Source organism: Colletotrichum scovillei, assembly GCF_011075155.1.
Source record: "Colletotrichum scovillei strain TJNH1 chromosome Unknown Contig00003, whole genome shotgun sequence".
NCBI lineage: Eukaryota > Fungi > Ascomycota > Sordariomycetes > Glomerellales > Glomerellaceae > Colletotrichum > Colletotrichum scovillei.
Window position 1 is genome coordinate 3110095 of NW_023336261.1, and position 19385 is coordinate 3129479.

At 51.1% G+C, this 19385-nt stretch overlaps 6 protein-coding genes across 6 annotated transcripts; 2 read left to right on the top strand and 4 right to left on the bottom strand.

Annotated features, from left to right (window-relative positions):
• Nucleotides 1-739: 739 nt before the first annotated feature.
• HER10_EVM0009582 (uncharacterized protein) lies at nucleotides 740-2376 on the bottom strand. The gene has a single exon (XM_035479067.1). The coding sequence runs from the start codon at nucleotides 2134-2136 to the stop codon at nucleotides 967-969; it is 1170 nt and encodes a 389-aa protein (XP_035336406.1). The 5' UTR covers nucleotides 2137-2376; the 3' UTR covers nucleotides 740-966.
• Nucleotides 2377-5375: 2999 nt separating this feature from the next.
• HER10_EVM0012002 (uncharacterized protein) lies at nucleotides 5376-8098 on the top strand. The gene is made up of 2 exons (XM_035481407.1): nucleotides 5376-6573; nucleotides 6637-8098. Exons 1-2 carry the CDS (start codon nucleotides 5748-5750, stop codon nucleotides 7854-7856), a joined length of 2046 nt encoding a protein of 681 aa, XP_035336625.1. The 5' UTR covers nucleotides 5376-5747; the 3' UTR covers nucleotides 7857-8098.
• Nucleotides 8099-8343: 245 nt separating this feature from the next.
• Nucleotides 8344-10635, bottom strand: HER10_EVM0008702 (RNA recognition domain-containing protein; the record flags this gene model as incomplete). Its single annotated transcript, XM_035478214.1, has 1 exon — nucleotides 8344-10635. One exon carries the CDS (start codon nucleotides 10633-10635, stop codon nucleotides 8344-8346), a length of 2292 nt encoding a protein of 763 aa, XP_035336324.1.
• A 361-nt stretch (nucleotides 10636-10996) lies between these two features.
• HER10_EVM0008887 (uncharacterized protein) lies at nucleotides 10997-14372 on the top strand (the record flags this gene model as incomplete). The annotated part of the gene is made up of 2 exons (XM_035478394.1): nucleotides 10997-13856; nucleotides 13918-14372. Exons 1-2 carry the CDS (start codon nucleotides 11144-11146, stop codon nucleotides 14370-14372), a joined length of 3168 nt encoding a protein of 1055 aa, XP_035336335.1. The 5' UTR covers nucleotides 10997-11143.
• A 36-nt stretch (nucleotides 14373-14408) lies between these two features.
• HER10_EVM0008657 (GPI ethanolamine phosphate transferase) lies at nucleotides 14409-17802 on the bottom strand. The gene is made up of 8 exons (XM_035478171.1): nucleotides 17389-17802; nucleotides 17290-17334; nucleotides 16942-17233; nucleotides 16762-16889; nucleotides 16339-16709; nucleotides 16051-16286; nucleotides 15729-15991; nucleotides 14409-15671 (listed from the first exon to the last, which is right to left on the bottom strand). The coding sequence occupies exons 1-8, from the start codon at nucleotides 17598-17600 to the stop codon at nucleotides 14636-14638; spliced, it is 2583 nt and encodes an 860-aa protein (XP_035336321.1). The 5' UTR covers nucleotides 17601-17802; the 3' UTR covers nucleotides 14409-14635.
• A 790-nt stretch (nucleotides 17803-18592) lies between these two features.
• On the bottom strand, nucleotides 18593-19088 carry HER10_EVM0001513 (uncharacterized protein; the record flags this gene model as incomplete). Its single annotated transcript, XM_035471258.1, has 3 exons — nucleotides 18593-18732; nucleotides 18786-18836; nucleotides 18905-19088. The coding sequence occupies 3 exons, from the start codon at nucleotides 19086-19088 to the stop codon at nucleotides 18593-18595; spliced, it is 375 nt and encodes a 124-aa protein (XP_035335656.1).
• Nucleotides 19089-19385: the final 297 nt, after the last annotated feature.

A 19385-nucleotide genomic window follows, 5' to 3' on the forward strand; every position in this document is an offset into this window, starting at 1 on the left:
TTTGTGTACCTCTGGGCGTAGTTTACACAACGCGGCCACAGATGTTGAAGCATTCATGACGTTGACATTGTCGGGAACAATTGAGGGCCGGCGCCGCATTCATAGAGCTGGAACGGCCCATCCATGTCCACAGCCGTTAGTTTGTGACTGATCAGTGTCCCGTAACCCTTCTGCATGGTCGAATAGAGTAAGCTGGGTGATGTCCAGATGTACGGCCCTGGTTGTGTGAAGCGCAGCACTTGGACACGAACGGCGTCGACCATGACAAGCAAAACCGGTACTGAATTGTGGTTATGAAATTTTCGCAAAGACAAGAAGCTAGAAGTATATTCACCTCGCCCGTAAAAGGGCAACAATCGTGATGGGATGGTTTAGCTGAGAATGCTTATTCCAGGTGGTGACTCTGGTCCCGTTATAGTTTGTGGGTAAGTCTGCAGGTGTCGATACTTGGTGGACAGGGTAACTTGACATTCGAATTGGGTCTGTGTTGTGTACTCAAGACGCTCATCAGGATCGCTACAACTACACTGAGGTTGTCAACGAATTTGGGGTCATGAGGCGTATGTCCTGTCATTAAATTGTGGCTATTATTCCGTGTAATTTCACTTGAAAGTTGGATCCTAATTGTATTGGTCCTGCAAGTAGCAATGCTGAGATGTCATGTATTCTCAAAGAAGACTTAGAGCCCTCGACCATGGACCTCGAAAGGTTACACATCTCTGGCTGCCAAGTGATATAAGCCGGAGTAGCGAATCTTGTTAGGTCAGAAGAGATTTATTTGTCGCACAATGTGTTCTCATTGAATTTGACTTTCCAAAAAGTTGAACTTTCGCCCGACCTGTACACGTATGAAACTCTTGGTTCGGCGTTTTCTTACAAATTCCATTCGTTTCCCAACCCAGTTACAACCCAATGAAACTCCTCAAGCCATGATGTGAAAACATAGAAGACCCAAAATATCCAGCTTCATTTCCAGAACCAGCTGCCCTTATCGTCAATACCGTCGTCCTCTCGCTGGTCGCGGTCCCTGTTTTTGTAGCCGCCGGTCGAGAAGCTCGCCGACCAAGTGTAGTTGGACTGTCTCTCCGTCTGCTTACCAACCTCCTCGCCACTCTCATTGTAGGTCGTGACAGTCTTGGTGATGTGTACGTTTCCCTTGCCGTCCTCTCGTTCTTGCACCTTCTCGACGACGCGCCATCCTTGGGGTAGACCTTGTGGTGAGAGATCCTTCGTCGAGGAGTAGTTTCTCGGGGTCGACGGCGTTGATGTGGACGTCTCTCGCGAGGTGTTCAGACGAGCTGACCCCATGACTGAAAAATAGGAATCCTCTTCCGTTTCTCCGTGGTCCTGCTGGGGGCGAACTGAGGATTCCTGTGTCGCATTCTCTTCTGTGACAGACCTCCGCCTCTCCTCCGGGGCCGAGTCATCTCGGGAAGAGTGTGTCCTTTGCTCCTTGAATGGATCGTTCTGCTCTTGCAACCACCGTTGCCAACGCTCACTCACGGCCCTATCCAACACCTCCGGCCTTGGTTCCCATCCATCCCACAGACCTTGGCGAGTGAGCTGGTGAAGCCAAAGCATCGGAGGCAGGCCATGAGGAAACGAGTCGCGAACTTCCTTTTTGAAGCGGACACGTTCGTGAATGTCCGGCAGACCCTGACCACTGCTCACCATGAGCAGATCCTCAAACGCATCCTCGAATCCGAATAAGGTCGGGTCCTCGCCTTTAGGAAGGTCCCGAGGTACAGGCTGCGGTATATCATGGAGTCGTAATGGTGAATAAGGCGAGTCGATGATGAATGAGAAGCACATGAGCTGGTACAGAGACTCGGTGACCTCTTCGGCCTTGAAGAGGGCTGAGATGGACGACATGGGGCCGAAGAGGTCAAAGACGGTGGGGTGCGGGTGCTGCGTGGATGACACACGGGGCTGTAAGCTGGTGTTGTCGTCGGTGAGCGGCCTTGTGTCCTCAAGCTCTTTTTCACGGGATGGCATAGGCGGTTCCGGCCATGAGCTGTTGAGACGTGATACGGCCGACGGAATGCCCAGGAACCGCTGGAAAGCCGACGCAACGTGGTCGTCGACTTTCTGTTTAAAGCGGACGAAGACGTTGTCCGAGGAGTTGCCGTTCGACATGGTTAAGATGAGATGGATTGTTGGGTGTGTTTCGAGGCTGTAAGTCAATGACTTTCGCGCGTCTGCGTCTCAGTTGATGAGACGCGTTGTTGAATGAATTCTGCTGCGTAGTCGTAAACAGTTGGCGAGTTTGCCCTCGGTTGCCAGTCAAAGGCTCGAGGCCTACATAGGAGAAGATGGGATGTTGTTTGCGGGAATCAATTGAGTGAACAGCCGTCGATGAAAATGACGACGTTGTCGACTTAAGATCAGGTCACCCGGCAGTGGCGATCGGGGAACGGCGGGGTCTGCAAGCAGGTATGCAGTCAGTTGATAGGTCGGAGACTCTGAAGTTCCGACAATTTCCCAACAACCTGGGATTGGTGGAGAGCACGGTGACGGCACGGCTTGATGGTGCACGGCGGGAGCAGAAGCCCAGGTCCAACGCGCAAGCCACAGCCCGTTCATGGCTGAGGCACAGCTCAGGCTGGCAGCAGTGGCAGGCACGTGTGATGGCGAACTCTGGTAAGTGGCCCCGGGTGCACTGTGCAATCGTTTAAACGAGGCGCTAGACGCCCCGATAACGGCTACGAATACGTCGGCCCAGAAGAATGCGGATACGCGGATGGACCCCGAGGCTTGGCCCGGTTGCCCCGGCCGGTTAAGACCCCACCCTACACGACGGATCACCCCCCACGACAGATCACCTAAAATAGACGATTTTCTGGAGTTTAACTTCTTAACGTTATAATTACGAATTCAATTATTAGTAATATAACGTTACTAAATTTAAAATTCTAAATATATACTAATAAATTAAGCTTTTATTATATTGTTTATAAATATTAAAACCGTAACTAAGCGCTACGAGTAAGCTTTAACTTCTTTCTTTACCCTTATAATAGCCTTAATTTATATAAATCGCTTATTTAGATTTTAATATATTTTTACTTTTATAATTAGTTTATATAATTATACCTAAGCCTCTAGTAACTTAATAATTAATTAGGTATTAGCTAGGGCTACGTTCTAAGCGTTTAGTTACTTATTTACTTTATTAAATATTAACTTATAGGTAATAGAATTGTAATTAGCCTCGCTTTTATTTCGTACTTAGAGCTTTTAGTACTTTTTAAAGTTTTTTAATTTTTAAAGGATAATAATATTATAATTTTAGGGTATCTAAGGGACCTCTAGTAATAAGGGTTCTTATAATAATACTCGTAGAACGTTTATAAACTATACTATAATAATAAATTTATTAAATAGTTATTTTATATTAATATATTATAGCCTTATTACCCTCTAACTAATATATATATTCTATTTTATAAGCGTTTACTCTCAGGCTTAGAAATAATAGCAGAAGTTCTTTTTTTAATTAATACTAAGTTAAACTAAAAACCGTAATTTATAAGCTTATTATAATAATATATTTTAAATAATAAAAATACTAAGATATCTAGGGGCTAAGTAATATAACTAAAATACAGTAATAAATAATATAAATAAATACCCTTAAAATAATATTATTATATAAAATTATTAGAAACGTAATTATTATAGCTATTAATAATAAGTAAATATTTAAATTAAAGTCTCTTAGCTTTTACTTCTATTTATAAAATAAATATTTTAAGTAGCTATTCTAACTTAATTATATTTAAAGTCTACTTATTTATAAAAGACGTAAAGCTTTATAAAATATAATTTAATATCTCTTTAGGAACTATTATTATACCGTTTACTTTTTAAAAATAATTAATAATAAGAAGTACTAGCTAGTTACTAAAATATACTTAAATATAAATATCTAAGTACGGTCCCTAGGGTCTAAACGTAAATAAATTTTTTTAAAATTACTTAGTACTAAATAATCTTTATTATTCCCCTCTATTAATCCCGTTTTGTTTATATTCTAATAAAAGGACTTCGGGATCTTATTAATATTTAGGATTATTAAGATTTTTCAAAAAGCTTTTATAACGTTAATAATAACGGACTTAACGTACTTTAAATTTATATAATAAGCCCGTAATATTAATAGCGCGGGATTTTATTATAAGAACCCGTTTATTTATTTTTTTCTAAATAAGTACTAATCGCTACTTTATTAAGTAATATACGTTACGAACTTTTTAATTTAAGTATAAGTCAGAGCGAATCTTAGCTAGTTTTATATAATTATTTAATAAGCTAAGGATTATTCTTAGTATTTACTAAGCTTTTAATAATCTTTTTTTAACTTCTTAACCGTTATAATACTTTTTAACTAGCTTAAAAAGGTTATATAGGGGATTCCTTAATCCGCAAAGGCTTTCTAAATCGACTTACTAAAACTAACATTTATTAACGCGTTTTTAACGTATTCTTTTATATATTTAGGTATAGTAAATCTATTAGTAATTTTAATATAATTTTTATAATTTTTTTTAATTATTTAATACTTACTTAGCGTAGTAGTAGTGGTATTAAAGGAGGGAAAAATGCGGCCTAATCGAGTGATCTGTCGTGGGGGGTGATCCGTCGTGTGGGGTGGGGTCTTACGTTCCAAGCGAGCCGCTGTCTCTGGCGACTCGGCGAGTGCCTGAGAAAAGGTATCCGTACCTTCCTCCCACTTGAAGCTGTGGCTCGAGTTAGTTCCCTTTGCTCGGCGTGGCTGCTAGAAGAATGAACGGGACTAAGGTAACGCAGAGACACCAAAATACTTGGAACACTTTGCTCTCACATGCCAAGATGACTATTGTTCGGAGCTCTTTCGACTGAGGTGCCTGCAATTTTCTCTACCGCCCACGAAATGACAGCATTGAGCAGCAAATGCTGAAAGCCTGGAAACCCCCACATGCTGCCTGAGCCACACTTTACATTTAATAGCATCAATCCGGGCCCCACCTTTCAATGCTCGCTGTCTTTGATTCTTTCAGGGACCTCCTTTGAGAGGAACGTAGTTTTGGGGGCTCTTTGACCGGGGGATTGATTGCCCCCCTCTGATTGAATGTGGGAACGTGCTTTCACTTTCATGCTCCCAAAATGCCCAGACCCGCGCGTCAGAGTCGGGTCGGGCTTGTATTGTCGACCGATGTGTCGAAACTGAGTGTCGGACCCAGAAGAGGAGAAAGTCGCGGCAGGAGGAGCGTCACCCAAGTAGCAGTACCTCACAGGCTCACACCTCATCGAACGGGAGTACGGAGTAGCGGCTGCTAAACGCCTGTACTAAAATCTTGATTGATCCATCTTATTCCAGTCCCGTACCTAAGTACCTTCTTACTGCCTACCTTCCATAAGCTATCTTTTATCCTTCCAACATCACGACAATAACCTTGAAATCCTATTCTTGACGCAAATCCTCATGGCCGGCTACGACGATTTGCTTTCTCGCAGAGCTTGAGGTCCCTATCCCCCCTCATCATTTGCGCCGTCCAGATGGTATTGCGTCTTGGCCGTGTCCAACCATCCGTCGCGCTTGGATGACAGGCGACTCAATTCGCGCCGTCGTCATTATCTCCAACCTGCGCCAAACTAGCACCAAAACCCCCCAGCTGCTTCGAAAATTTAGCTTGTGATCCGACCGACCGCGATACGATATTGTACCACTCAACCTCGCCTCGACATACACGACCCAGCGAGTCGTCATGACGGTCGCCGATGCGGTCATCGCTGCCGAGCCAGCGGCACGACCGGGCGACGATGGAAAGGACCTGCAGAACTGGTCTTCCCTCATCGGCATCATCACCGCCATCGTCGGCAACGTCCTTATCGCACTCGCCCTCAACGTCCAGCGATACGCCCACCTTCGACTTCACCGTGAACGCATCCGGGTCCGACGTAGGGCGAAAGAGGCTCTGAAGCATGCGCCGAGCGGAGGCCAGACGGGGCCATATGGATCCGTTGGCGGAGGTGGAAGAGGAGGAATCACAGATGGAGACTTACCAGAGAACGTGCAGAATACGGACCACGATGCCGGCGAATCCGAGCCTCTGAGAAGATCATTCCGATCCGAAGAGTCCGCTGGCTCCGACTACTCCGGCGACGAGGAAAAGGCCCCTTCGACGTATCTCCAGTCGCCGTACTGGTGGGCGGGTCAGATCCTGATTACATTGGGCGAGCTGGGCAACTTTTTGGCGTACGGCTTCGCGCCCGCTTCCATTGTCTCGCCCCTGGGCGTCGTCGCCCTGATTTCCAACTGCATTATTGCGCCGATACTATTCAATGAGAAGTTCAGGCGGCGCGACTTTGGTGGTGTCGTCATCGCCGTGGCGGGAGTAGTCGTTGTAGTTTTGAGTGCCAAGCAGGAGGAGACAAAGCTCGACCCCGACGATGTGTGGGACGCGATTACGACTTTGGCATTCGAAATATACTTGGCGGTAACGATTTCGTTGATTGTCATCCTAATGTGGGCGAGCCCGAGGTATGGCCACCGGACTATCCTGATTGATCTGGGCCTCGTGGGATTATTTGGTATGTACTTTCTACGTTGGACGGGCGTACGCACGATGATATCCTAACGTTTGTTTCTTTTAGGCGGCTTCACGGCTCTTTCGACCAAGGGCTTGTCTTCAATATTATCGACGACTCTCCTGGCTGCGTTCAAGACTCCCGTGGCATGGGCACTAATCTTCATTCTACTCTTCACGGCAGTGATGCAGGTGCGCTACGTCAACAAGTCACTGCAGAGATTCAGCTCGACCCAAGTCATCCCCATCCAGTTCGTCCTCTTCACTCTCAGCGTCATCATTGGCAGCGCCGTGCTCTACCGCGACTTTGAGAGAACCTCGGCTGAGCAAGCTGGGAAATTCGTTGGAGGCTGCTTGCTTACCTTCTTCGGCGTCTTCCTCATTACTAGTGGTAGAGTTGAGGAAGACATGGATGATGGCATGTCTGACGTGGATGGCGTAGAGGAAACGATCGGTCTGGCTGAGCAAGACGGCTACAGCCCGACACAACCGCTCGCGCCCTCTTCCACCTCCATTCCCTCGTCAATCTCACGCCGGTCGTCTCGAGCCTCAAACGGAAACAACGTAAACAACGGGTCAAAGCCGTTCAGTTTACAGCGTGACTCCGGCATTCCAACCCTTCGCGTTCCTACAGCGGCTTCGGCGGGAAACATTACGGGCGCCGAGTCAGAACCGCTATTAGCCAACCCCTGGAGCAACTCGGCGACAGAAGAGATCCTTCCCCCGCCAGGCGTCAGGACCATATCAGACGAGTCAATACATACCTTCCCCGGCTTCGGCTTCTCACCGTCAGAGCCGACAACGCCTTACTACGATGGCCAGATCCAACCTAGATATCCTACAAACCCAACAGACAGACCTGTTACACCACGCACATCACTACCGCCCCGACCTCACAGCCACAACTACCCAGGGCCCCTCTTCTCCCCCTCCCCCCTCTCCTCTACCGTGAGTGCCGTCGTCAAGGACACTCTTCTCAGGAACGCAGAGAGTCCGCTCCTGCGTAGGCCGTCGGTGCGTCGGCTGCGTTCCAGCATCAGAGCAAGCCTTTTCATGCCCGAGGACAACGGCGAGGGCGCAGACGTGGACGCCGAGAGGCAAAATTTAGTAAGCAGAGGAGACGATCAAGACGGTGGCGTTGCGGAGCGCAGTCGCACGGCGGGCGAGGGCGCTTCTCGTGAACAAGTCACTGGAAGGCAGCGGAGCCTAAGCGATACCCTGGGCGACTTTTTCAGGGTAAAGAAGAAGAGGAGGGACGGCGGTACAGATCCGGAAGAGGAGGTATGAGAAAGAGCAAGAGTGGACTTGGATTGCCGCCGATGTTTGGGGTTCAAATGGGATTTTGGAAGGGAGGCGTCATCATTGTTTTTTCCCGCCAAGCATTGCATATCGGCGTTCCTGGTAGAGAGAAAGTTTGCAATTCGGAATACTGCGTGTGGTGGTGTCACACTCACATCACACCTGTCCATCATTTTTAAAGGCGCGTGTGGAAGGAATTGGGTTTCTTCTTGACGTGTAGGTATATGGACAATTTGTTAATAAGGAACCCGCGCGTACCACTTGTGCGTACGAAGTCTACTTCAACATCACGCCAACTTGTCATTTTACCTGAATGAGCATGAAGATGGTAGGTTCACGATAAAGCAGGGAGTATTTGCCGTGTACATTTGAAATTTGATACTTTTGAATAACCTTGGCGATGCATCAGACACCTAAATAACAAGTCGCCCATAATTACCTTCCCCACACAAGAACTGCCCTTTGACCAAACAACCTAGCCTCGGGATGAAGCCTTCTTCTTCCTCATCAGTCGCTTTCTCGCAATGAGCAATGGCTTGACATCTTCACGGTCAACCTTGCCCGCGGGCGTCTTGTCACCACTAGACTTTTCTCCGTTCTCCTCCTTCTCCGCCTTGGGTCCCTTATTCATGTTTCCCTTCTTTCCCTTCTTGCCCTTCTTCTGGTCCTTGACAGAAGCCATGTTGGGCAGCTCCTTGCCGCCGGCCTTCTTGTCGAACTTGCCGCCCTTTTTCCCGTTCTGCGCGGCCTGAGGAGCCGTCTGCGAGTTGGGCTTGTTGCGGTCCAGGTTCTTCTCGTTGGCCTTGCGACGAGCGACGACCGAGGCGTTCTCGATGGCGAATTCGACAATCAGGCGCTGCTTCTTGCCGAGCTCATTCTCCATCTGGTAGCCGTTAAGGAAGCGCAGGCCCATGAGCGCCCAGCGGTGGGACGAGTACTCGATGAAACCGTATCCGCGGGACTTGCCGCCGCTCGCCTCGGGGACCTTGGTGCCCTCGCGACTCTCAAACTCGATCTTGGCCTGGCGGACGATACCCTTGCGCTTGAGCTTGCGGTCGTGCTCAGCCTCCTTGTCCTCCTTTGCGCTTCTGACCTTCTCCTCCTTGGACAGGGGCTGACGTCTGCCCTCCTTGACATCTGTGGCGAACTCGACGCAGGCCTTGCGGGCCAACTCCTTGAGCTCCTTGCCGCCGATGTTGCGGGGGATGTTGCGGACAGCCAGACGGGTGAGACTGATGTGCAGCGAAGGGTTGCTCTGAACGAGCTTCTTGCGCTGCTTGGCGCTGTCCTCTCTCATCTTCACCTCATTGGGCGTGAGCTTGTGGTACAAAGCAGATCTAGTATCGAGCTGGCCCTCGTTGAGCAGGAAAAGACGACGCTTGTCCTTCTCCCGTCTCTTGGCACTGCCGTCGGCAGCCAAGCGCTCGGCATCATCTTTGCTGACTGCCTGAGCAACCTGCAACAAACGGCCCTCCAAGGTGTAACGGCCGTCGGAGTCTGCGGACTCGTCCTGCAGCACAGAGTGCTTTGTGGGCAGGGTGTTGGCTTGTGTACGCGGCGCGCCCTTGATGCAGGCTTTTGAGTCTTCCTCGTTGACGAAGCAGACAAACCCGGTACCCGCCGGTCTGTCAGTTGCCCGATCCATCACTACGCGAGCGTATCTGACGGCACCGAACTTGGCGAAATGCTCCTTTAATTGGTCGTCCGTAACGGTGAAGGGCAGGTTTCGAATGAAGAGTGTTGATGTATTGTCGGTAGATTGCGTTTTCTTGGCGGGCTTCTTCTCTTCCTCGTCTTCGCTGTTTTCCTCTCCGTCGGAAAGCTCCTCATCATCCTCATCGTCTTCGTCTTCGTCCTCATTCTCGTCGTCCTCGTCCTCGAGGTTCATGATGTGGTTCTTCATGAAGTTTTCCAGATCTGCGTCAGCTCCGGTGAGCTCCTTGCCGGCATTCTCGTCTCCGGCTGCATCTTCCTCCTCCTCTTCTTCTTCCTCCTCCTCCTTTTTCTTCTTTGAACCTCTTTCCTCTTCCCTAGCGCCGTTGGCCTTTTCCCATTCGTCCTTGCCCACAGCCCAATCAACGGCAATGGTTCTTCCGTCAATGGTCTTTCCGTTCATCTCCAAAGCCTTCTCGGCATTTTTCCTGCCGCGAAGGGTAACGAAACCAAATCCTTTGAGCTTGCCCTTGTTCTGGGGAAGATCGGCGAACTTGACAATACCATAGGCGCGGAAAAGCGCACCCAGCTGCGCAGAAGACTTGATAGACCAAGGAAGGTTGCGAATGATCAGCTTCGGGGCTTTCCTTGCCTCCTCAAGATCATCCGCACGCTTTTGCTTTGCGCTAGATGCAGCCGCGCCAACGGCACTCTCCTTTGCGTCACGAGTTCTAGCTTCGGCAACATCGACCTTGATGCGGCGTCCCTCCCAGAGAATGTTGTTGAGCTTCTTCTTGGCCTCCGTAGCATCTTCGGCATCTGTCAATGTAACGAAGCCATAGCCTCGGGAAGCTTTGGTCGCCTTGTCGAGAACGACGGTCGCATGCTTGACAGGGAAATGTTCGGAGAAGAAATCGGTGAGCGATTCGCTGGTAGCGGTCGCAGGTAGGGAGCGAACGAAGAGAGAGCGATTGGCTTCTGTTCGGGCCTTCTTGGCTTTCGGTTCCGACACAGCGTCTGCGGCGATGTTCTCTGCGACGGCGGCTGCGACGAGAGCATCGTGCTCGTCTTCCTCCGCTCGTGACCGCTTGAGCGGCTTTCCGGGAGACGACATGTTGTGCAATAATAATCGAAATTAAAAGAAAAAATTCCTGCAAACGGCTTCTCAAGAGAAAGAATGGACCAGTTAAAGCTGAAAACTTCAACTACCGTAGGAGGTTGTGGAGAGGCTTCGTTCTCTGCGCAGGAAATGGCTGGCAATTCGCTGCTGCCAAATTCTTCGATAAGGATTTTTTTCTGAGCTTATCACCACGTGCGGGCACTTGGAGTCGGGAAGCGGGGATGAACTTGACCGACCCCGCGCTATACCTGTTTCGGAAGTCTATTGACTTGCCCGTTGCAGACTGGATAAAAACAAAAACGCGCCGGGGGGTAAGTCATCCACTGTAATTGTGTGCGTTGGCAGCTAATTCGCGAACGAGGCGCCTGTCATCCATCCTTGAGACTAATCAACAAACACATCATTTTTTGGCTTCATTAACAACGACAACTTTTCCGACGTTTCACGCGGTCTCGACCGATCCGCCGCCATATAACGACAATACACGACGACAAACCTCATTATGCCAGCACGAGTATCGACAAGGTCCACGAGGACCTCAGCGGCGGTGTCGCACAAATCCTCCGCAGCGACCCTCGGCTCCCGAGCATCAACAGCATCCCGCTCCTCTTCAGTCGCCGCAGACATCCCAACAGAAAGACCGGACAGTGAGCTCCGCGGCCAAGTATGCGCCGTGTTCCGCGATGCGCAAAGAAATACAGCATCGCACCGCAAGTTGGTTGTCACATTGCGCAAGATTCAGGAAGCTTGCGCATACGAACCGACCAGTCTGAAGAAGACCGCAGCAAACGACTTCGATGAGGAAGCCTTCAACTCCGAGTTTGTCCGATGTGTCCTGAGAGTTATGCCTATCAAGAAGGCAGAGAGTGTTGGAGAGAAGACCATTCGATTTGTCGGATTCTTCCTTAGACACGCCAATGACAAAGACAACGAGATTCTTGGAGAGGTCGACGAGGATGCTAGCATCATGCCCGAGACCCCCAGCACAAGACTCACCAGCTATCTCATGAGCACGATTTTGCCCCTGATGACGGCCAAGGACAAGTTTGTGCGATACCGATCCACCCAGTTGATCTCTCACATCATCAACTCCCTCGACGCCATCGACGACGATCTCTTCCAAAAACTTCGCCATGGTCTTCTTAAGCGTATCCGTGACAAGGAGGCAATGGTTCGTGCACAGGCGGTCCTGGGTCTGGGACGTTTGGCCGGCAATCAGGTTGATGCGGCCGCGAACGAGGACGATAGCGAGGACGACGAGGCTAGCGGCCTTCTCGAGAAGCTGCTAGAGGTCATACAGAACGATCCCAGCGCAGATGTGAGAAGGTCACTTCTCGTCAATCTCCCTATTCTCCCATCCACCCTACCATACTTGCTCGAACGCGCTAGAGACCAGGATGCTCTGACTCGCAGGGCGGTATACTCGCGACTGCTACCCGCCCTCGGCGATTTCCGACATCTCTCTCTCTCAATGAGAGAGAAGCTCCTCAGATGGGGTCTCCGCGACAGAGACGAGAATGTCCGCAAATCGGCGGGCAGGCTGTTCCGCGAACGCTGGATCGAGGACTGCGCTGGTGTTCCGCCGCCTGAGGAGGGGGCGCCACCCACTGAACCTGCACCGCCGAACTTCGACGGTCTTCACGAGCTCCTGGAGCGTATCGACGTCGTAAACTCTGGAGTGGAAAATGGTGTTGCCCTCGAAGCGATGAAGGGATTCTGGGAGGGTAGACCCGATTACAGAGAAGCTGTCACCTTTGATAAGAACTTTTGGGAGACGCTTTCTGCAGAGTCCGTCTTTACCGCTCGCAGTTTCAACGACTTCTGCAGAACCGAGGGCAATGGCAAGTACGAGTCACTGGTCGAGGAGAAGCTGCCTGAAGTGACTACGCTCGCATTCTATCTGGAAAGATACCTCGGCGTTCTAATTGAGGCTATCAAGAGGGTCTCTCAGGCAGATAGCGAAGAAGATGAAGAAGAGGACACGGTAGAGCAAGAGTTCATTGTTGAGCAGATGCTCCACATTGCCATCACTCTTGACTACTCCGATGAGGTTGGCCGTCGCAAGATGTTTGCGCTCCTCCGCCAATCCCTCTCAGTCCCCGAGCTCCCTGACGATGTAACAAAGCTCACGATCAACGTTCTTCGAGACATTTGTGCTCCGGACAACGCCGGCGAGAAGGAGTTCTGCTCGGTGGTATTGGAGGCTGTTGCTGACGTTCACGATACTATCGTTGACGACCCAGCGCCTGATGACCGTACCGACGACAGCTTTCACTCGGCGAGGTCCGAGGTCAGTGGTGATACCACCCCCACGAGGAGTGGGAGCCGGAACAAGAGTCCCGAGCTCAGTGAAGAAGAGGCCAGGGCAAAGGCAGTCAAGGAAATCATGATCAACATGAAGTGTCTGCATATTGTGCAGTGCATGTTATCAAACGTCGCCGGCGACCTGCAACAGAACGACCACCTGGTGTCGATGCTTAACAATCTTGTCGTCCCAGCTGTGCGAAGTCACGAGGCACCCGTCCGTGAGAGGGGTCTCGTCTGCTTGGGTCTCTGCTCCCTGCTCGACAGGTCACTAGCCGAGGAGAACCTGACGCTCTTCATGCACTTCTTTACTAAGGGCCACACTGCCCTCCAGATCACCGCGTTGCAGATTCTCACTGATATTCTCAACGTTCATGGCGCTCAGCTATTGAGCTCGACGCCAGCGTTGCTCAAGATCTACATCAAGGCACTCAAGTCGGGCATCAGGTCACCCGAGGTCCAGGCCGCCGCTACCTTGGCGGTATCTAAATTGCTTCTAGGCCGTGTTGTCACGGATCAGGAAGCTTCAGCGGAAATGCTCAAGACGCTGGTTGTACAGTACTTTGACCCCGTCACTGCTTCCAACCAGAGCGTCAGGCAGGCTCTCAACTATTTCCTGCCCGTGTTCTGCTACTCGCGGGCGGAGAACCAGGACCTAATGCGCACCATCGCTCTGGACGCCCTGCATGCCTTGTTGAACGTTCGTGAGAATTTGGAGGACGATGACGCCGATGTCAATGAGGAGATGGAGAGTCTGACAACGATTGGTGCTTGCCTGGTGGACTGGACTGATCCTCGGAAGTGCTTCAACCCTGCTACTGGGCTCGACTTGGAGAAGAAGACTGTCAATGGTGACATTCATCTGGAATTCGCCCTAGACATTCTGGACCGCTTGGGCGGAAACTTGAGCAGTAAGTAATTTTCTTGCGATCCACTCATGTTCAGAACACCAGCGCTAACCCACAACCTCAGAGGAAGAGAAAAAGGTGGTCGCACCCCTTCTCGGAAAGCTGTATATCTCGCCTACAAGCACAGAAGAAAAGATCAGGGAGGTCTACGACGAGATCACCATTGCCGTCAACGACAAACTCGTCACCGACACCACGGGCCGCAACGCCCTCAACAAGATCCACGTCAGCCTGGGCAAGATTGTCGCCAACCTCGGCGAGCAGCAGGACGGCGAGCCGCGCCGCATGAGCAGGAGCGTCTCCGTCGCCATGTCGCGTGCGGACTCGGTCGCGCCGTCTGTCGCCGGTTCTGTCGCGTCCTCGAGGCTGCATGACGCAGACGAGGACAAGACTGTTACGATGGAGCCTGATATCAAGGAGGAAGACGAGAATAGCGATGATACCGTGATTCAGAACACGCGGCAGGGTGACGGTGACTCGATCGTGAGCGAGCTGCTCTCAGATGAGGAGGGCGCATGAGTATGATGGCAAATGGGATGGGTTCTTTGAATTCGGGTGGTATGTTTTTGGCTTGACGGATACCTATCCCCGGGTCTCGGGAGCATTGCGGAACGGTTTTCTCTACAAGAATTTATGATCTATGTACTAGTAATGATGAACTCTCTGCAGGATTGACAATGCCTTTGCTGTTTTCCATCCTTTCCAACGCGTCCTGCTTAGTATTACAAGCCTGCTGCTACCAATGGTAGGTATTTGGCGAATAGTGGCGAATACTTCGTATATCAAGCCGATCCCAAACGGTACAATAAACCAGCAAATACGACGTTGACGAGAAGATGCTGGCCAATGGTCCAGGCCATGCAGTACAGGTACTTTGGCGAAAACACGGTCCAGACAAACAGGTGCGTCCGCAGCGCCTCGCACGCCACCATGATGAACGCGACGCTGCACGCCGTGAACAAGGTCGTGTGCCCTACGTGTCGCAGAAACACGTACTTGCCCTCGTCGCTGCCGGCCCTGCGGCCGCGGTACTGCAGGAGGAGCAGGTTCGTCGCGGACGCCCAGTAGATGGGGCCGACCCAGTTGCTCACGAAGGTCAGGATGCCGACGGCGACGACGTTGAAGCCCCCCACGCCGTTGTAGGCGCTCGAGAGATCGACGGAGGAGATTGCGTTTGTGCCGCCAAAGGCGAAGAAGGAGGCGTACTGGAGGAGGAGGGAGGTCGTCGATAGGAGGGGCAGGGAGAGGTCGAGGGAGGCGAGAAGAGGAAGTTGGAGGGTGAAGAGGAGGAGAAGGGGGATGTTTGTGACGCGGGATTGGGTTGCGAGGAGGAGGGTGATGAGGTGGTGGAGGAGTGGGGACGTGTGTCGTGCTTCGGTTTTTGGGTTGGAGAGGGCTAGGTAGGATGAGTAGAGGGCCGCGGCGCCGATGCCGGCGAAGACGAGGCGGGCTCGGGTGACGAGGGAGATGCCCTGGGTGAGGGTGTTAAGGGTTGCCAGGGGCCCGGTCACGAGCTCCGGGGCGTCTTCGTTAGTGAAGGCAAGCTTGAACGTGAAGGCGGAGAGGACTAGAAGAGCCGACGCAGCCGTCACGGCGGCGCGGGGAAGGCCGCGGAGTTTTCTGAGTAGTTGTACAAAAAGAAAAAGATAGGTTACGCTGACAAGGGTCCAAAGGATGGGAGGGTGTGTGACAATGAAGGTTTTCGCGATATCGGGCTCGCCGGCGTGCTTCTGGCCTGTCTGGTTCCATCCCCGGATCAGTCTAGTTGCTGTCAAGGCGATGAGAAGAGATGCGAGTGTTCCTGATGGCGACCGGGTGCTGTAACTCATGTCAGTCTTTGTGATTGTGGGTGCTGCCAGCATGCTTAGCACTTACGACTGCATCTTTCTGATGCCCATGGAGCCCAACCAGGCCGATGTGGCCCAATACCAGAAATGGTGTTCTTCTTCCACGTAGCTGCTCGCGAACATCATGATGCCGTATGTGACTGAGATGGCCAGTAGTGGTATCAAACTAAGTCGAGCGCCGAAAATCAGGGAGCCGGCAACGAGGCCGACGACTGCTTCGCCGATATGTAGCCTTCCCATGTCGTAGTTGCTGGCCATGCTGCTCATGAGATCCTGAGCTCTGCTGAGCCACTATTAGATGTCAGCACAGACTCATGGGTTGATGCACTGAGGTCAGGGTAGTGACATACCTTTGACATGGCTTCACGCCAGGCTGGATCTAACTCGGCCTCGCCATCCATGGTTTTGAGTGCATCATTGACGCGATGCCATTCACAAGCTAGCTCCTGGGCATCATCCCGAGGATTTGAGCACGTTTTTTGGTCAAAGGTAGACCCCAAGTCAAACATCTCGAAGCCAAAAGTTACTGTCACAATGTTCAGTATCTGCCGGGCATTGCGGACGAGCAGTTGGATCTGATCATTTCCTGCCAAGTGTGAGCCACTACGCAACCGAAGCTGGGGCCTGCATAAACTCACTGTCGGGCCAGAAAGGCAGGAAGTCGGATATGAAGGCGCCAAGGTTGTTTTGCGGCACCGGAAAGCCCAGCAGAGCACCGAGGGTGGGTGCCAGGTCTGACTGCTCAATCTTGGTGTAGTAGGAGAAGTCCTCTCGAAACGGAACAGGAGCTTGGAGGTTCCGTTGCAAGGCCTTCAATTTGGGAGAGATAAAAACGAGCGCCGGAGAGGTTTCTCCGGGAGACGAAGCTCCATGATTGCCGGCATCGTTCATACCATGATCTCCGCAGAGAACCATCAATGTGGAAGACATATGGTCTCGTGATTCCATGGCGTTGTATATACGCTTCACAATACCGTCCATCTCATGTTGCTTGGGCACCATGTGTGAGCTAACTATAGTTAGCAAGGGAGATTCGGAAGGCGATCCAAAGGTAATCTTACCTTCGCGGTCCTGATTTATGCCCGATGTGATCGAGTCCAAGGTAGTGGAGAACCAACGTGCTCCAATCGTCATTCTTCAGCTCGCTGTCTATGTGCCTGGTGACATTGTTGTCCACTTCGGTGAAGTCCTTGGACCAGTCAGTTGAGGGACAGCAAGGGATGGATCATGAGACAACGCACCGCTACGAAGAAGCTCGCGGTGCCATCGGCGCGGTCAAATGTACCCGGGAAGAGCTTCAGCCATGTGTCATCGCCGTACATGAGCATTTTCCCCGTCTCCTTGGCTTTCATTTGGGCAAGCCACGTATCTTGAGCAGCGAGAGTCGAGGACGAATCTGCTTCGTCCAGGTTCAAGATGACGTCCAGGAAAGACGGGATTGAGCCAGTGGTGATGGCTTTGATTCTGGGCATGGTGACGGTGGGTGACCGCGCATACGCCGTGAAAGGTAGGGCGGCACCATCGCGGATGAGCCTATAACATCAGGTTAACACGGCGAGAGTGAGACGGTAGGGGGCTCGTCGGCGTACTCTTGAGTGTATGTGAAGCCGGTGCCATTCAAGTATACGAAGTCGCTGTGATGATGTTAGTATTGTCAAAAACCTGGGAGTACTGTGAGCCGCATTTACCTTCGCAACGCATCGACGACCATGAAAATGAGGCGGTCGAAGGGTGCCTGTGGCGGCGGGCCATATTCAAGGGCCTCATATTGAGCCAAACCTGGCAGAACCGGCTTATACGGAAAGAAACCGGTAGCAAATGTGAAAACCGCCAGTGGAATCAGGACATTGGCGATTGTGAGAAGAGCTGCCAGGAAGCCCGGGCCGTACCGAAAAGACATGTTCGTCGCGTATCCATCAAGATGACCTTTGGCCTTAGAATCGCAATACGAAAGCCACGTTTACTTTCGGTGTGTTATTGAAGTTGTCGAGTTGTTTGATGGCTTGAGAATAGAGTCATCGCGTTCAAAAAGCAGCTGCTTTATTCGATCATGATGCGACAAGGGATGAAAGGCGCGCAAACCACAGTGAGATGGAAGACGGGTGAAGTCGCCAACCTGCAGGCAACGGTGGCAGTTCCGTCAAGGTTCTCGGGATCCAGTCGCTTAGACCCCAAATGGGCAAAGCCAGTGTCCGGCAGGCGGAGCAAATAGCTAAAGAGTATGCGCAAGGTATACGTAGGGATGGTAAGGTATCGAGGTACGGAGTAATCAGGTAGATAATTACCCTGGTACATCGCTAGGCATGATGGACATAACAGGACCTCGGGAGCTGAGAGGACACTGTAACAGCTCTTGCACAGGGATGACATGCACCGAACTGGAGGGAGTCGCGCCCGGACGATGATTGGTCGAGAACATACTAAGAAGGAGAGTCCGAGCAGAGAGAACCCCGGCCGATACGAGCAATAGGTAAGTATTCTTCCGCTTCACCCGGCACAGGACTGAGTATCAATGATTGAGGTACGTTCAAATAGTATTGAACGTGAAGTAATAATCGGAGGTTGATAGTGATTTTTCATTATTCGTCTGACAGCTATTTGGCCATGCCCAGCGCCATGTCTACCGGTCTATCAACTTTTTGACCGCTTCTCCAATGTACTCTCTCAATGGGGTGAAAAGTGTGAAATGACCCCCCAAAATAACCGATGAAAATTTTAGTATCCCACTATTCACAAGAACGCCGGAAAAGGAATTGGATATGTCCAGGAACGAGTTCCTCATCACGAGACTCGCCGAGTGAGCGCGCTACAATTTTTCTTGATCGAGCGCGACTCTTCGCCCATGATGCTGCAACAGGCGAGGGTAACAACCAGTGAAAGGACAACAAGCCTTTACTTTCTCTTGGAAACTCCGCCTTTGGAGCCTCCACGACGGTCGCTGTACTTGGGGAAGACAACCTTGGAAGTCTTCTTCCTTTGCTTCTGGATTCTTCCAGAGCGACGCTTGGGTTTCGCCGAGTCAACGTCCATGGCTGTGACGAGAGTCAGTCTTTGTGACGGGAACTATTGAGTGAGCTCAGCTTACAGGTGTCATCCGCCTTGGCCTCCTTCTTCTCATCGTCACCGTTGATTTCCGCTTTTGAAATGTCAGTTTCGAAACTTTTTGCCTCATGGAATTGCCTTGAAAAATGGCAGGGAACTCACCGTCGTCGTCATTCTCAACATCCATCTTGGTGTCTGCCTCCCTCTCAGGCTTGGGGGCCTTTGCCAATTCTAGCAGCTTCGCCGAGAGACGCTCGGCTCTGGCCTGCTCAACGGGACCAAAGACATTTGCCTTGAGTCTCTGGTTGTTCTTCTTGATAACGCTGGCTCTCGCGCTTTTGGCCATTGCTGCGGATATGTACCGGGCGGCGTGGTGTATATGAAGGAGTTGAAGTGACGGCTCGCTGCGTTTATACAGACTAGAAATGAACAGCAGGCTGAGTGAGAAACAACCTTGATATGTCTCGGATCACTGAGAAATGTCGAGTTGTCAAGTCGGTGAAAGTAACCATGTGAAAGCAAACGGTCTTCACTGGGTGATGATAGGAAATTTTACACAGGTGGTTGCAGCCGTGCCCCGCCTGCCAATCCGGTCGTCCAGTCAGGAAGGGTATGCAGGCCGCAGCGCTTTGGACGGCAGCAA

Excerpts from the sequence above, each read along its gene's own strand:
- HER10_EVM0009582 (XM_035479067.1), bottom strand. The coding sequence starts at position 2,136 with ATGTCGAACGGCAACTCCTCGGACAACGTCTTCGTCCGCTTTAAACAG.
- HER10_EVM0012002 (XM_035481407.1), top strand. The coding sequence starts at position 5,748 with ATGACGGTCGCCGATGCGGTCATCGCTGCCGAGCCAGCGGCACGACCG. Across the intron at positions 6,574-6,636 it reads GGGCCTCGTGGGATTATTTG|GCGGCTTCACGGCTCTTTCG; the intron begins GTATGTACTTTC and ends TGTTTCTTTTAG.
- HER10_EVM0008657 (XM_035478171.1), bottom strand. The coding sequence starts at position 17,600 with ATGTCTTTTCGGTACGGCCCGGGCTTCCTGGCAGCTCTTCTCACAATC. Across the intron at positions 17,335-17,388 it reads GTCGTCGATGCGTTGCGAAG|CGACTTCGTATACTTGAATG; the intron begins GTAAATGCGGCT and ends ACATCATCACAG. Across the intron at positions 16,287-16,338 it reads CCTGCCTTTCTGGCCCGACA|GAAATGATCAGATCCAACTG; the intron begins GTGAGTTTATGC and ends CACACTTGGCAG.